General features: G+C 35.6%; 1 protein-coding gene across 1 annotated transcript in view; it reads right to left on the bottom strand.

The window, feature by feature from the left end:
• The window catches only part of SLC17A8 (solute carrier family 17 member 8), a 25,647-nt gene that overhangs the window by 9,563 nt on the left and 3,778 nt on the right, over positions 1-12,306 (bottom strand). The window contains exons 2-5 of the mRNA XM_015818159.1: positions 8,692-8,941; positions 6,325-6,443; positions 5,119-5,233; positions 3,635-3,722 (exon numbers count right to left, since the gene is read on the bottom strand). Coding sequence (XP_015673645.1) covers positions 3,635-3,722; positions 5,119-5,233; positions 6,325-6,443; positions 8,692-8,941 — 572 coding nt within the window. The remainder of the gene's footprint in view (positions 1-3,634; positions 3,723-5,118; positions 5,234-6,324; positions 6,444-8,691; positions 8,942-12,306) is intronic.

The following is a 12,306-nucleotide window of genomic DNA, read 5'->3' as shown; positions in this document are numbered from 1 at the left end:
GTCAGAGGCCGCAAAGGCACGACTCGGTCCAGTGCTGCGGCGGCAGTTGTCTCCCAAGCCGCCGCCTGATTTTCCGCCGAGTCGTGGACCAGATCCTCCGGATATGGCCCAAGCTCCGTCAGGAACCTCTCAGGGTCCATCAGTCGCCTGGGACGGAACCATCTAGGCGGTTCCGTCTCCCTGCGGCGAGGGGGAGCTGAAATACAGATAACTGAGAATGCACTTGAAATACTACACCTCATGTTTCCCAACAATAATCTAATATGACCTCAGATAAAAGACCTATCCCCATTGTTTATTTCTTGACTTCATTCAATTTAGGTACCAAACCAACCATGGGCAACTCAACCAGTCCTGGGCAATTCATACTATAGCAAAACAAGATGAAAACACACCGTACAAATACATAGACAAATGGATCTGTGCAAATTACAAAAAATACATACAACTTGCATTGACTAACCCTAAAACTTTCAGGGTTGTTGTTAGTCTGGAAAATAATAATAATAATGATAACAGCAGCAGCAGCAGCAGCAGCAGCAGCAGCAGCAGCAGCAGTAGTAGTAGTAGTAATAAAAAGCCTGAGAAGAAAGCCATAGTAACCTAATTCCATATTGTTGTGAACAGTATAGGACCAAGAAATCTTAGAGCACACTTTCTTGAACTAAATACTGGCTGTTCAGCCTGGGTAAATAGGGAGGACTATTCCCTATTATATGGAAGATTCCATCCTAGTATGAGGTTCAACAGGAAAAAATTGAGGCAGACATTCTTGGGGGCTCTTCCCTTCTTTTGGATTATCTGTTCCCTGATGCAAGGATGAAACACACACACACTCTTAGGGCCTGCAAGAGAATAATTAAAATTTGGCTTTTCCAAGACCTGTTTGGTAATTAAGCAATCAGAGGAAGGTTTGTGCCAATATTATTTCTCACTAGCTATACCCAGCCACGCGTTGCTGTGGCTCAGACAGGTTAAATGTTTTTACCTGTCACAGGTGTGACATCTATATAATAGTAGGTATATAAAAACACGCGCGTATTCGAATGCAACATTGTGTCAAAATTTCAAAGCAATCGGTGAGGAACTTTCGGAGATTTAAGATTTTGAACAAACGAACATTTACATTTTTATTTATATAGATTATATCTGGTTTTATTGTTTTCTGTTCTACTATCCTTGTACTGTGTTTTGATGTCGTAAATGCCTACAGCCTCAGGAGTGAGATCATTTATAAATCTTATAAATACAACAAAACTTCATAGTCATATTCCTGGAATCATCATTGCTGAAAGGAGACTTTACATCTGCTCCCCCAAAAGGAAAAAGGGTGTGGATGTGGTAAAACTCATCCTGAAATGCTAGAAGGGATTCAGAGGAGGAATCTCAACAGTTTATTTTCTGGTAAATATGTTTTTGTATGTGGACACACATGTACACATGTGTGCACACTGACTCACACACATACATACCAAAAAACCTGGCTATGCCCACTGTCTTCCATTATGAGGTGTTTATATATTACTCCCAACATTTTAAGTGTGCCTTTTGGTCCTAAAAACCGAGGATGCCTTTTCTACAATATTATAACATGAAATAATTCAGGACATTACTGCTGTAAGTAGTATTATGTGATGATTTATAGGAAGAACATGTTACTAGTAAATGGTTAAAAAAATGGCATTTGGATCATATTGAGAGCTCATAAAGACAAGCCATGAAATTCTAGTTTGGCATTTCCCAGTGTTGCTAATTAATTATTCTGGAAGATGCATAGACTCAGGTGTTCTTCTTTTCCTCATTTAAAATTAGTTTATATTATTTAATAGACAGTTAACTTATGTATGAACTATTGGGCATCTTGAGAACATTGGAACTATTCTTGGAATAATTATAAATAAACTAGTTCAAAACATTTATCCAAACTGTACCTTAAAAGAGATGTTCCAACAATTCTTTTTAAACAATATTTGAATCAAATATAATAAATTGCTTAAGGATTTTTAGGTAATTGTGCTTACATTGATCAACATTCAACTTGTCTGGAAATAAATCAAAACTTTAAAAGAATAATAAATAAAAGGAAAGGCAGTCAAACTCAGAAGAGGAATGAATTAATGCACAAAGACAATAATATCAATAAGTTATAGGATGGCTACTGAAGCTGGAATTGATTATTGATTAGTATATTCTCACAACACATGGAATCATGAACTAGCCATATATGTTAGTTTAGCATTTGGTTATGTGAATTGAGTCTTGTGGTTACAACTGGCCCTGTGGTGCAGCTGGAATAACCTAGAGCTAAACATGCTTAAAACTGTAGAGATGAGAGTGGATTTCAGGAGGAACTTTCTATTCTACCATCTCTTACTATATCAGAAAGCACAATATCAGCAATAAAGTCCTTCAAGTTTCTGGGTTCTATAATCTCCCAGGATTTGAAATGGACACCCAACAATAGAACCATCATTAAAATGGCATAACAAAAAATGTTCTTCCTGTGTCAGTTCAGGAAACTCAGACTGCCCCTGCAGCTGTTGACACAGTTTTACTGAGGAATTATTGAGTCTGTCATTTGTACTTCTATAACTGTCTGGTTTGGTACAGCAACCAAACAGGATAGGTACAGACTCCAACTGATACCTTAGGACTGCAGAAATAACAATTGCAACCAGCCAGCCTTCCATAGAAAATCTGTATATTGTGCGGGTCAGAAGAAGGGCTGAGAAAATATCTACAGACCCCTCACATCCTGGACATAATCTGTTTCAACTCATTTCCTCAGGATGCCACTATAGGGCATTGCATGCTAAAACAACTAGACAACAGGCAGTTTTTCCCCTCATGCCATCACTCTGCTGAACACCTCTCACAGCATTGTCTACTGTCTATATATACTGTATTTATCCATGTTGTACAGCTGTATTATTACTGTTACCCTTCTAATCTTCTTTACTACCCCCCTTATTTATTTATTTATTTATTTATTATTATTATTATTATTATTATTATTATTATGCTTTGCATGTACACTGAGAGACAAATTCCTTGTATGTTTAATCATACAGCCAAATAAATTCTTCTCTTCTCTTCTCTTCTCTTCTCTTCTCTTCTCTTCTCTTCTCTTCTCTTCTCTTCTCTTCTCTTCTCTTCTCTTCTCTTCTCTTCTCTTCTCTTCCATTCCTATTCCTATTCCTATTTTTATTCTAGTATGTTATCTGAACTGCAAAAATTGAATTGAATATACAATGCAACAAATAAATGAGATATATAAATAAAGTCAATATCTGATACGGGAGTATATGTTAAAGCAAGTGATATGAGTGAGTATATATTAAAGCAACAAAAATCTAAGCATTAAAAGAAAAAACATTTTTCCTAATTTTTTTCCTAATTGAAATGACCATAAAAAAAATAGAAACCATGTGTGCTGAAATGTATAAGATAAACAACCATTTTACACCAGTCACAAAAGGCAAAATAAATGTCCTTCAAGTATTAAGAAAGTTTCCTTGGCAATTAAATCCTCAAATGAAAAATAAGTGAATACCTTTTATAATCAGCATAGTATTTTTCATTAAACCCATTGTGCAGGTATTTTCTCAAAACAAAAGAAAAAAAATCAACATACCACAAAATGAAATAGTTGCCAGCCTGCTTCTTTCCAGCGGAGGAGCCCATTTACTCCACATCCCATGGCATGCTGGATAAGTCACCCCCTAGCAAATTTTGCACAGCGTTAAATTTTTGCATTTAAAATTTTCCTTTATGCTCACATTTTTATTACTTGCAAGTAACTGGACTTTTTACTGTTTTAGACAGGAATCGTCTGCAAAAGGAAGACATCTCACTTAACATAAAGGGAATAACTTGAAATGTGTGCGAGCGTGCATGTGTGTATACTTACACACATTATAATTTGTATATAATACAGTACAGAAAGGAAATAATGATTCACTGTGTAGAATTCTGTTAGAATTTTGGTTCCCCTATTTGCACAATACCTATATTTCCTCAAATGTAAATATCACAAACCAATATCTGTGAAGATATTTTATTAAAGTCCTGCCCCAGACACGAAGCTTTGTTTTAATAGTTTTAAGAATGGAAAGGATTTGAAGGATCCAGCTATTTCAAATACTGATTTTCTTCAATAGGAACCTGCTTGTTATTTGTTGAAGCTGAAATTATTAGTTGAAATTCCATGTCATATTTTCTCATCTTTCAGAGTTTACATGGCTGCAAATTAAACTTTAATTCATTTTGTTTTTTGGAATTTTACTATAATAGCATATTTCCAGAGGCCTCTGCCAGCTCAGATGCTTTAGTCAAAATGATGAAGCCACCATTGTGCTGTTGTGACATGAGTTTCCTCTTCTCTGTGTGTGACATCACAATGTGTTTACAAAGGAGATGGCACTTGCTCTCATTTGCTCTCCCTCTTGATACCCACCATAATGGAACTGCAAGTTCCCCTCCTGTTCTTTATGTCACCAAGCTTTCAAATATCAAGCATTTTTTTATAGCTTGAAGTGATATCCTTTTAATACTTATTTGTTAGGTATACATCTTACTTTTGTCCCAAGAAGTCATGTGGACTACATAGCTCTTTTTCTTCCACCCCTTTCCCCTGTTTGGACTGAGAGAAATTAATTGGTCCAAAGTCACCCAAGAAGTTTCCATGACGAACGATAAGCTTGAATTTGAATCTTCCCACTCTTAGTCTAATACTTTAATCATTGCAACAGATTGCCTTTTGGTGGAAGGAATACAGAATCCAACCCTAAATACACTTAAGGAGCTAGGTATATACCGTACTTATTAAGATCAGTGATATTTACTTTAAAAGTTAACAATATGGGAATAATTCTACTTCAAGAATTATCAGGCTCACTGATGTAAATTAACTAATATCCCCCCCCCTTACCCCAATTGACTTAATTAACAGTAGACAGTTGGAAGTTTGGAGTAACTAAGAGATTCAATTTTAACACAGTTGCAAAAAAATTACTTGCCCTGGAATGATGCAAACATTATTTTAATTTTTGTATTGCTTACATGCAATTAATGAAAACTTAATAACGGTTGCAAATAAACGTCTGCATTGGTACTTACCTCCACAAGGCCTTGTAAAATTCTTACAAACATAACACACCCATAATGTACTCTGGCAGCTGCAGGAATGAACATGTTTAAAGTTGAAGTTAGGAAAATTGCTGCTCCAAATACCCTAAAAAAAGGAGAAATATAATTTTCCCCTACAATTTCATATCAATCAATCAATCAATCAATCAGAATAGAGCTGAAAGGGACCTTGGATGTCTTTTAGTCCAGCCCCTTGCTCAAGCAGGAGACAAGTGGCTGTCCAGTCTCTTCTTTAAAATCTCGTGTGAAGGTTTATCATGACATCATATTACCATGATGCCATGATACTATATACTAAGCTGAGGAAATCTGGCCTGAACAAAAGTTCAAAATTATCCAGAGATCATTTTTTTAAAAGGACAAACTAATCTTTCATTGAAGACTTTATATTCTAGAATTACACATAGCCAGCTAATACAACTGAGCAATTTAGCTGAGCACAAACTAAAATATATGATATTTATAGTTCTTTGTGCTGTGAACATTTTTATAAATGTTACTCTCAAATATTCAATATTAAAAAACTTTTTAGTCCACAGCTTTCTCTACTAAGTTCTTCTGAAATTAACATCATTATTTTTATTTCAGAACACAAATCTGACAAGCTTTCATTAACAGCAATAACTATCAGAGAAACTACTAGTAGTTGTAGTTTTACAGTAATAAACTATTTTTGTGCCTCATTATAGTAAATAAAGATTAATATTAACTATTGATCCTCAAGCTGCCATACTATGTCCATTTCCTCACAATGTCCCACTAAGCAGCATGGAAATAATGATTTTAAAAAATGTTGTTACTGTTTGAAATTATATCAATACATTTTTAGAATAGAATAAAACAGAATAGAACAGAATATTCTTTATTGACCAAGTGTGATTGGATACACAAAGAATTTGTCTCCGGTGCATAAGCTCTCAATTTGCACACAAACAACAAAGTAATACAATCATAAAGTACCAATAGGATAAAGTAGTAGAAAAGATGAAAAAGATAATAGTAGTACAGCCATACTGCATGGCTAATACTACATGTCATTTAAATCCACAAATGATTTTAACATTTTTGTTAAAAATGTTGAGTTCTAGAAAACTAATACTATTTTTGTACATATTTTTGTACATATTGTGTGTTTTTCTAAATTCTGCATTGCATTATATTATGTTAATATATTACCTGTTTGCTGCTAGTTTATTTGCAATGAAGCCTCCTGGAATTTGTGTAACAATATAGCCCCAAAAAAATGATCCATGAATGAGTCCTACTATTTCTGGATCCCAGCTGAATTGCGCTTTCTACAAATAAAACAATATTAAATAGTAACACATATCCAGCATCTTGATGTTTGTAAAAAATATTTTACTGCAAAATCCAGATATTGCAGTAATCATTAACCAATATTTGTGGATTTTTAATCCTCCAAGAGCTGTAAAGCAAACTTATTTGATGGCAGAGGAAAATTTTGTGAGTTCTTTTTTATTAATTAAACTGTACTTAAATTATATATAATATGTTTAGAGTATTAAATAAATGTGTTTAATTAATTAATCAGCTCGTATGCTCTCAAATTGATGGACTACACAAATTTCATTTTACATCTGAATGTTTGAAAGTCCTTGCTGATATACTTACTGTCCCCAATCATATTTCAAACACAAGAAAGAAAAATATTTGGGGCATTTTTATTGCAGCTATTCACCTATCTGATTAGCCAAATTAAATAATTCCTTTGTTCTAAATACAGGTATCTTCCCCAGTTATGCTACGGTTGTCCTTGATTTAGTACATTTCTTGTTAATGTATCTTCACTCAGACTGTAATTTGCAGAATATTTTAAGGGCACCTTTCATCTGAGATCAGGAGACATTACAATAAAGCACATATTGGTTTATTGACTGAACTTGCTTAGGCAAAGCAAGCCTAAAAAGGGGGTGGGGATACAGTCCCTCTTTATAGATGTATGTACATTGGAACATATCCAGGTATTTCACTGTATATAACACATCATGCACTTAGTGAAGACAGTGGGACCTGTCAGGTGATATGGCAGTACAATGGGGTTTTGAAAGAACAAGAAGGCAGTTATTCCAGGACCATAATTTCTTTACAGGGTGTTACTTTCTTTCATTTTCCAGAGTTCTCCTTTTCCCAGGATCTTTTCCCAGAGTGTCAGGACCTCTTGGCTTTCTAAACTATTGGCTGAGCTAATAGTTTTAGTTTTCCAGAGAAGACATAATATGTTTAGAGCAGTGATGGCGAACCTTTTAGAGACTGAGTGCCCAAAAACAGCCCCCGCCCCCACTCCGCCTCCCGCCCTGCCTGCTCTGCCCCCGCCCGCCCCCTGCCTTGCCCACCCGCAGGGCCACACACTGCCTCCATGGCCTGCTGCAGCAGATCGCCCAGGCAGCCCTGCAGTGCCATGGTAGCCACACCCTCTGCCCACACCCCACAGCAGCTTCTGCATGCTATAGGACTGAGGGCGGAGTCTTGTCCCTGCTGCCTGGCTATGTCCTTGGCTGCGCTGCTCCGTGCGGGCCGCGCCCAGGGGCGACTCTCCTCCAGGGGGATGCTGGTGAGGAGGGGGCCGTGGGGGGAGGCTGGGCTGGGGCGATGGCGCATGTGCCCACAGAGAGGGCTCCGAGTGTCACCTCTGGCACGCGTGCCATAGGTTCGCCACCACTGGTTTAGAGGCTTTTAATTTGGCCCCAAGAATTCTCCCTCAATTCAGTGATATTGCTTTTGGTTTAAATCTCCATTTTTACTGTGCAGTAAGTGTTTTATGAAGCTCTTTGTTCCATCTAGGACTATTTACATCTGTCAGCCTGATCTACTTCACAGGGTTATTATAAAACCTGTGAGTATTGGCATATGAGGAGAAATATATACTCCACCTTGAGTTCCTTGGAGGAAAAACAGGTTGTACATCTAATGAAGTATCACTATTGGAGTTAAAATACAGTATAATGTTTCATAAATGCCACTAAATGTTTAATAGAAAGCCCATCTGGTATAGTAGTGAAGGAATTAGGCTAGAAACTAGGAGACCATGAGTTCTAGTTCCATCTTAGGCCTAGCCACTCTCTCTCAGCCTTAGGAAGGAGGCAATAGCAAGCCACTTCTGAAAAACTTTGCCAAGAAAACTGCAGGGATTGTCCAGGCAGTTGTCAGAAGACAATACTGACTGGGAGGCACACAGGCTTACAGACATGCACATAGACAAGCTTTAATATCACCGTGTCTCTCAATAGTACAAGTAGAAATCAGTTTCTAGTAAGAGGAATAAACCTAGTACAATATATATTTCGTGAGCCAAAGTTTCTGTTGAGACTTTGGAGAACTGATCTATCTGAGTGGAACAGTTTGTTCTATATCAATTACAAAGACCCTAATTAGCTTATACTATCTGAATATCTGCTAATTCCAGTGTCTATTGGAAAAAATGAAAAAAAATAAATAAAGATAATAAACTTTTTAATCTGATCTCTTCTAGAGTATTATAAGATATTATTTTTCTGTGTTAAAATAATATATCCTTCTACTTACCTCAGTCTCTGGTTTTCCATTGATGTAAACTGTGTTGTTATTAACCATTTCCACAATAGCAACACCAAGATTGCATCGAATTCCAAAAGAAATGCAAAATCCCAGACCACTCATCATAGCAATAATATAACGTTTAGGTAATCCACAGCAATAGCAATCAAATAAAGGTGGTTTAGTTGTTGCTTGCACGGGTCTTCCCTCTTCATTCAGCTCTATGGCATCTCTTTCAAAGTTGGTTCCATCGATTTTTCTAAAGTCATGCAAAACAGAGACAAGGTGTGTTCAGAGAAAAATATACTCTCAGAAGTTACTGATACACACTCAAAATAACTAAATAATGAAATGCTTTTGTTACATTCCCACTTCTTAATAAATTACGTTTAAATAGCATGGAAAGAAAGAAGGAGCCAGCTTTTACAGAGTACCCATTTGCAATCTGATGTCTTATGTTGTAGCCATAGTTTCCCAAAGTACTGAAACTGTAACTCATCATCTCTGGATGACTCATAGAATATTCTGGAAAGCTAATATAGTGACAGTAGCATTTCTGATGAGGCAGCTGCAAATCTAGTTCATCAACCATCAGGGAGACAGTCACAGAATAAAACCTGCAGTGTTAGAGAGTGAGTCCTAAGTGTACCATTTACAGTATTTTGTTTAAAAATGTATTTTAATGTGATATTACTAAAAACATGGATTGGGAATCTGTTGTGTTGCCCCCCCCCCCAATTTGTTGCTGAATATAGAAATTATAGACTCTTCTAAGGTTTGCTGTTCAGCAATAACTTGCCTTTGCTTTGCAGAACTTTATTTAGAGGTGCCTTAAGCAACTTGTTATAGAATAAAAGACAATATAGATCTCATTAGCAAATCTATTATTTGAAAGTATGTTTGATTCTCAGCTGTCTTGGGAACTCTCATATAACTTTGATGAGGGTTGTATTCTCTGTAACTCTCATAAAGCTAGTCAGATTTGGCTATTGCTATATTGTCAAAAAACCTGACAGTTCTTAAACTATTAAAATTCTAGAAAGAACTGTATTTCTTACACACCATTAAGAATTACATTAGAACAATAGTTTAAATTAGAGGATATACTTGAGTAAAATAATACAATAAATGTGTATTTGTATTCTGAACATCTTAAGTGGTACCTTGGTTTTTGTATTGGATTATATTTAACTATATTTTCTGCTTTGTTTATAAAAGTTTTCATACTGTTTTTCTTCTGAGCTGGTTTCTTAGCTGCCTAGAGATATGTATTTAATATGGCTAGCCAATTAATTTTTCTAAATAAATAAATAAAGAATGCAAAGCCATAAGAGGGTTCAGAACCAAACCCAGAGGAGAGCAAGAAGGGCAAATGATAAAATATGAGTTCATAGTTATCACTATGAAAAGCCCATGATTAAGGACACAAGTTAGGACACAAGTACAACTTGTGATATCATAGTACATGTTTGTTTTTTGTCATTTCAGTTTGTACCAGACACTTGTATAGGTTTTCAAGAACAGAGTGTGGTGGATATTTCATACAGAGATTTTCCATTTTAGGAAAGGAAAAGTGTATTCCATTAAAGTGAGTATATTACTAATGGACAAAAACTTCTCACAGCGTGTGTATTTGCATGCTGTTTTCTATTTATTTCAGGAGAGTAAAAATATATTAACCACGATATCTTTTTACTTTGACATATTACTTATGTTTAAAGTAAAACAATAAAATACCATATCATCGCCAGCAGTAATTCTTAAAATAATAAATATCATTTGAAATAATTACAAGCTTTTTATCTGCTTTACATCCAAAGGAATTGCTATAGGAAAATGAATGGATATCCTTCCAAGCACAGTGTTATGTGCATGGACATTTAATGTAAATTCACACAGCATCATAAATAAAATAACAGAATAACAGAGTTGGAAAGGATCTTGGAGGTCTTTTCTCACCATTACATTTCATTTTGTTAGATGGGACCCAGTGTTCAAGTCTCTTGAGATCCTTCTGGATCTTGAGCCTATCTTGAGTTTTAGCTATTCCTGCCAGCCTGGTGTCATCTGCAAAGTTCTACCTTCTACCTCTCATCTAAACCATTTATGAATATGTTGAAGAGTACTGAGTCCACTACATACTCCCCTCCATGTAGATGTATGAAACACTTTGTTTCACACAATAATCCCTAAATATCTGCTCTTTACCATACATATTTTAAACAGTTTTTCTGTTCAGACAAATTCTTATTGTCTCAAGTGGTAAATCTATGGGATTTTCCATGCTGTCCTGTTTAAGCACTAAACAGTTCTAATCCTTTGTAGTTATTCCTGCTTAGTTAATGTCATCTGGTTGCTGCCCCATAACAGGGTCTTCAATAATCTTAATGAAATCTGGGTCCAACAGAAAAAAGGCCAGGGAAAAAAAAGACTGAGAACGCAACAACTGACAGAATATTTATATTACTAGCCAGTTAAGCTGAAGCCTTCTGGAACCTAAGCTTAACATTAGCCATGTGGTACCTAATATTCTCATCAAAAAAGCTTTTGCACATACTTCATTCCTGGATGCTTCAGCTAAAAACAACCTTGCTGAGGTATCATACAACTGCAGTTGTAAGGCTTGCATCATGTAGGACAGTCATGGAAGATCTACTGGCTTGGATGCTTTGCAAATTCATCATCCCTTTTTTCAAATCATGATTCCATAGACAACTTCCTGATTTAAAAAAAAATCTTATATTCTAGTTTAGGAGGGCAATATAACTGGTTATATTACACTCATCTTTAATTTGCTATACTATGTGAATGTAATATGTATAGCATAGTATAGTATGTATAGTGGTACAGTAGAAAAATTTACATTCTGAGTAGATGGTCATATATTGTTATTATATATACTATTTACATATTAGCCAAGGTAGCGCAGTGATTAGAATGCAGTACTGCAGGCTAATTCATTGCTCACTCCAGGAGTTCGATCCCAAATGGCTCAAGATTGACTCAGCCTTCCATCCTTCTGAAGTCAGAAAAATGAGGACCCAAATTGTTGGGGGCAATATACTGACTCTGTAAACTGCTTAGAGAGGGCTGTAATGCACTATGAAGTGATATATAAATCTAAGTGCTATTACTATTGCTATTAGTACTTATTCAGTATTACTACAATATATTACTTTGAAAGAATAGAAACACATACCCACACCATTTGATTTATGAAAAAATTAAAGAATTAAAAATAATAAAATGAGCATAAATGTGTACATGGAAATGTGTACATTTCCAAGATTCATCCCTGATTATTGATGATAGGACTGTTTCATCCTGTCACCATCAGTAGCCATTTCTGCTTCATCACACAAGGAACTTCTCAGCTTTAGAGGCCAGAATTTACAGTCCTAATTGCCCTACTAGATATCTTTTCTACTGTTGCCTACCAGTCAATGTCTAAATTCAATGCATCCCTTATGATAGGTTCAGTTCAAAAGTAAAAGGCAGGAAGGGACAGAAAGGAAGGGACAGAATAAAATAAGTAAATCCCAGTGTTCATTTATATATATATATATATATATATATATATATATATATATATATATATATATATATATATATATATATATATAT

This window comes from Protobothrops mucrosquamatus, unplaced genomic scaffold (genome assembly GCF_001527695.2).
Source record: "Protobothrops mucrosquamatus isolate PMUCROS unplaced genomic scaffold, P.Mucros_1.0 scaffold687, whole genome shotgun sequence".
NCBI lineage: Eukaryota > Metazoa > Chordata > Lepidosauria > Squamata > Viperidae > Protobothrops > Protobothrops mucrosquamatus.
Note: the sequence above shows the minus strand (reverse complement) of the source record. Positions and strands in the feature narration are given on the sequence as shown.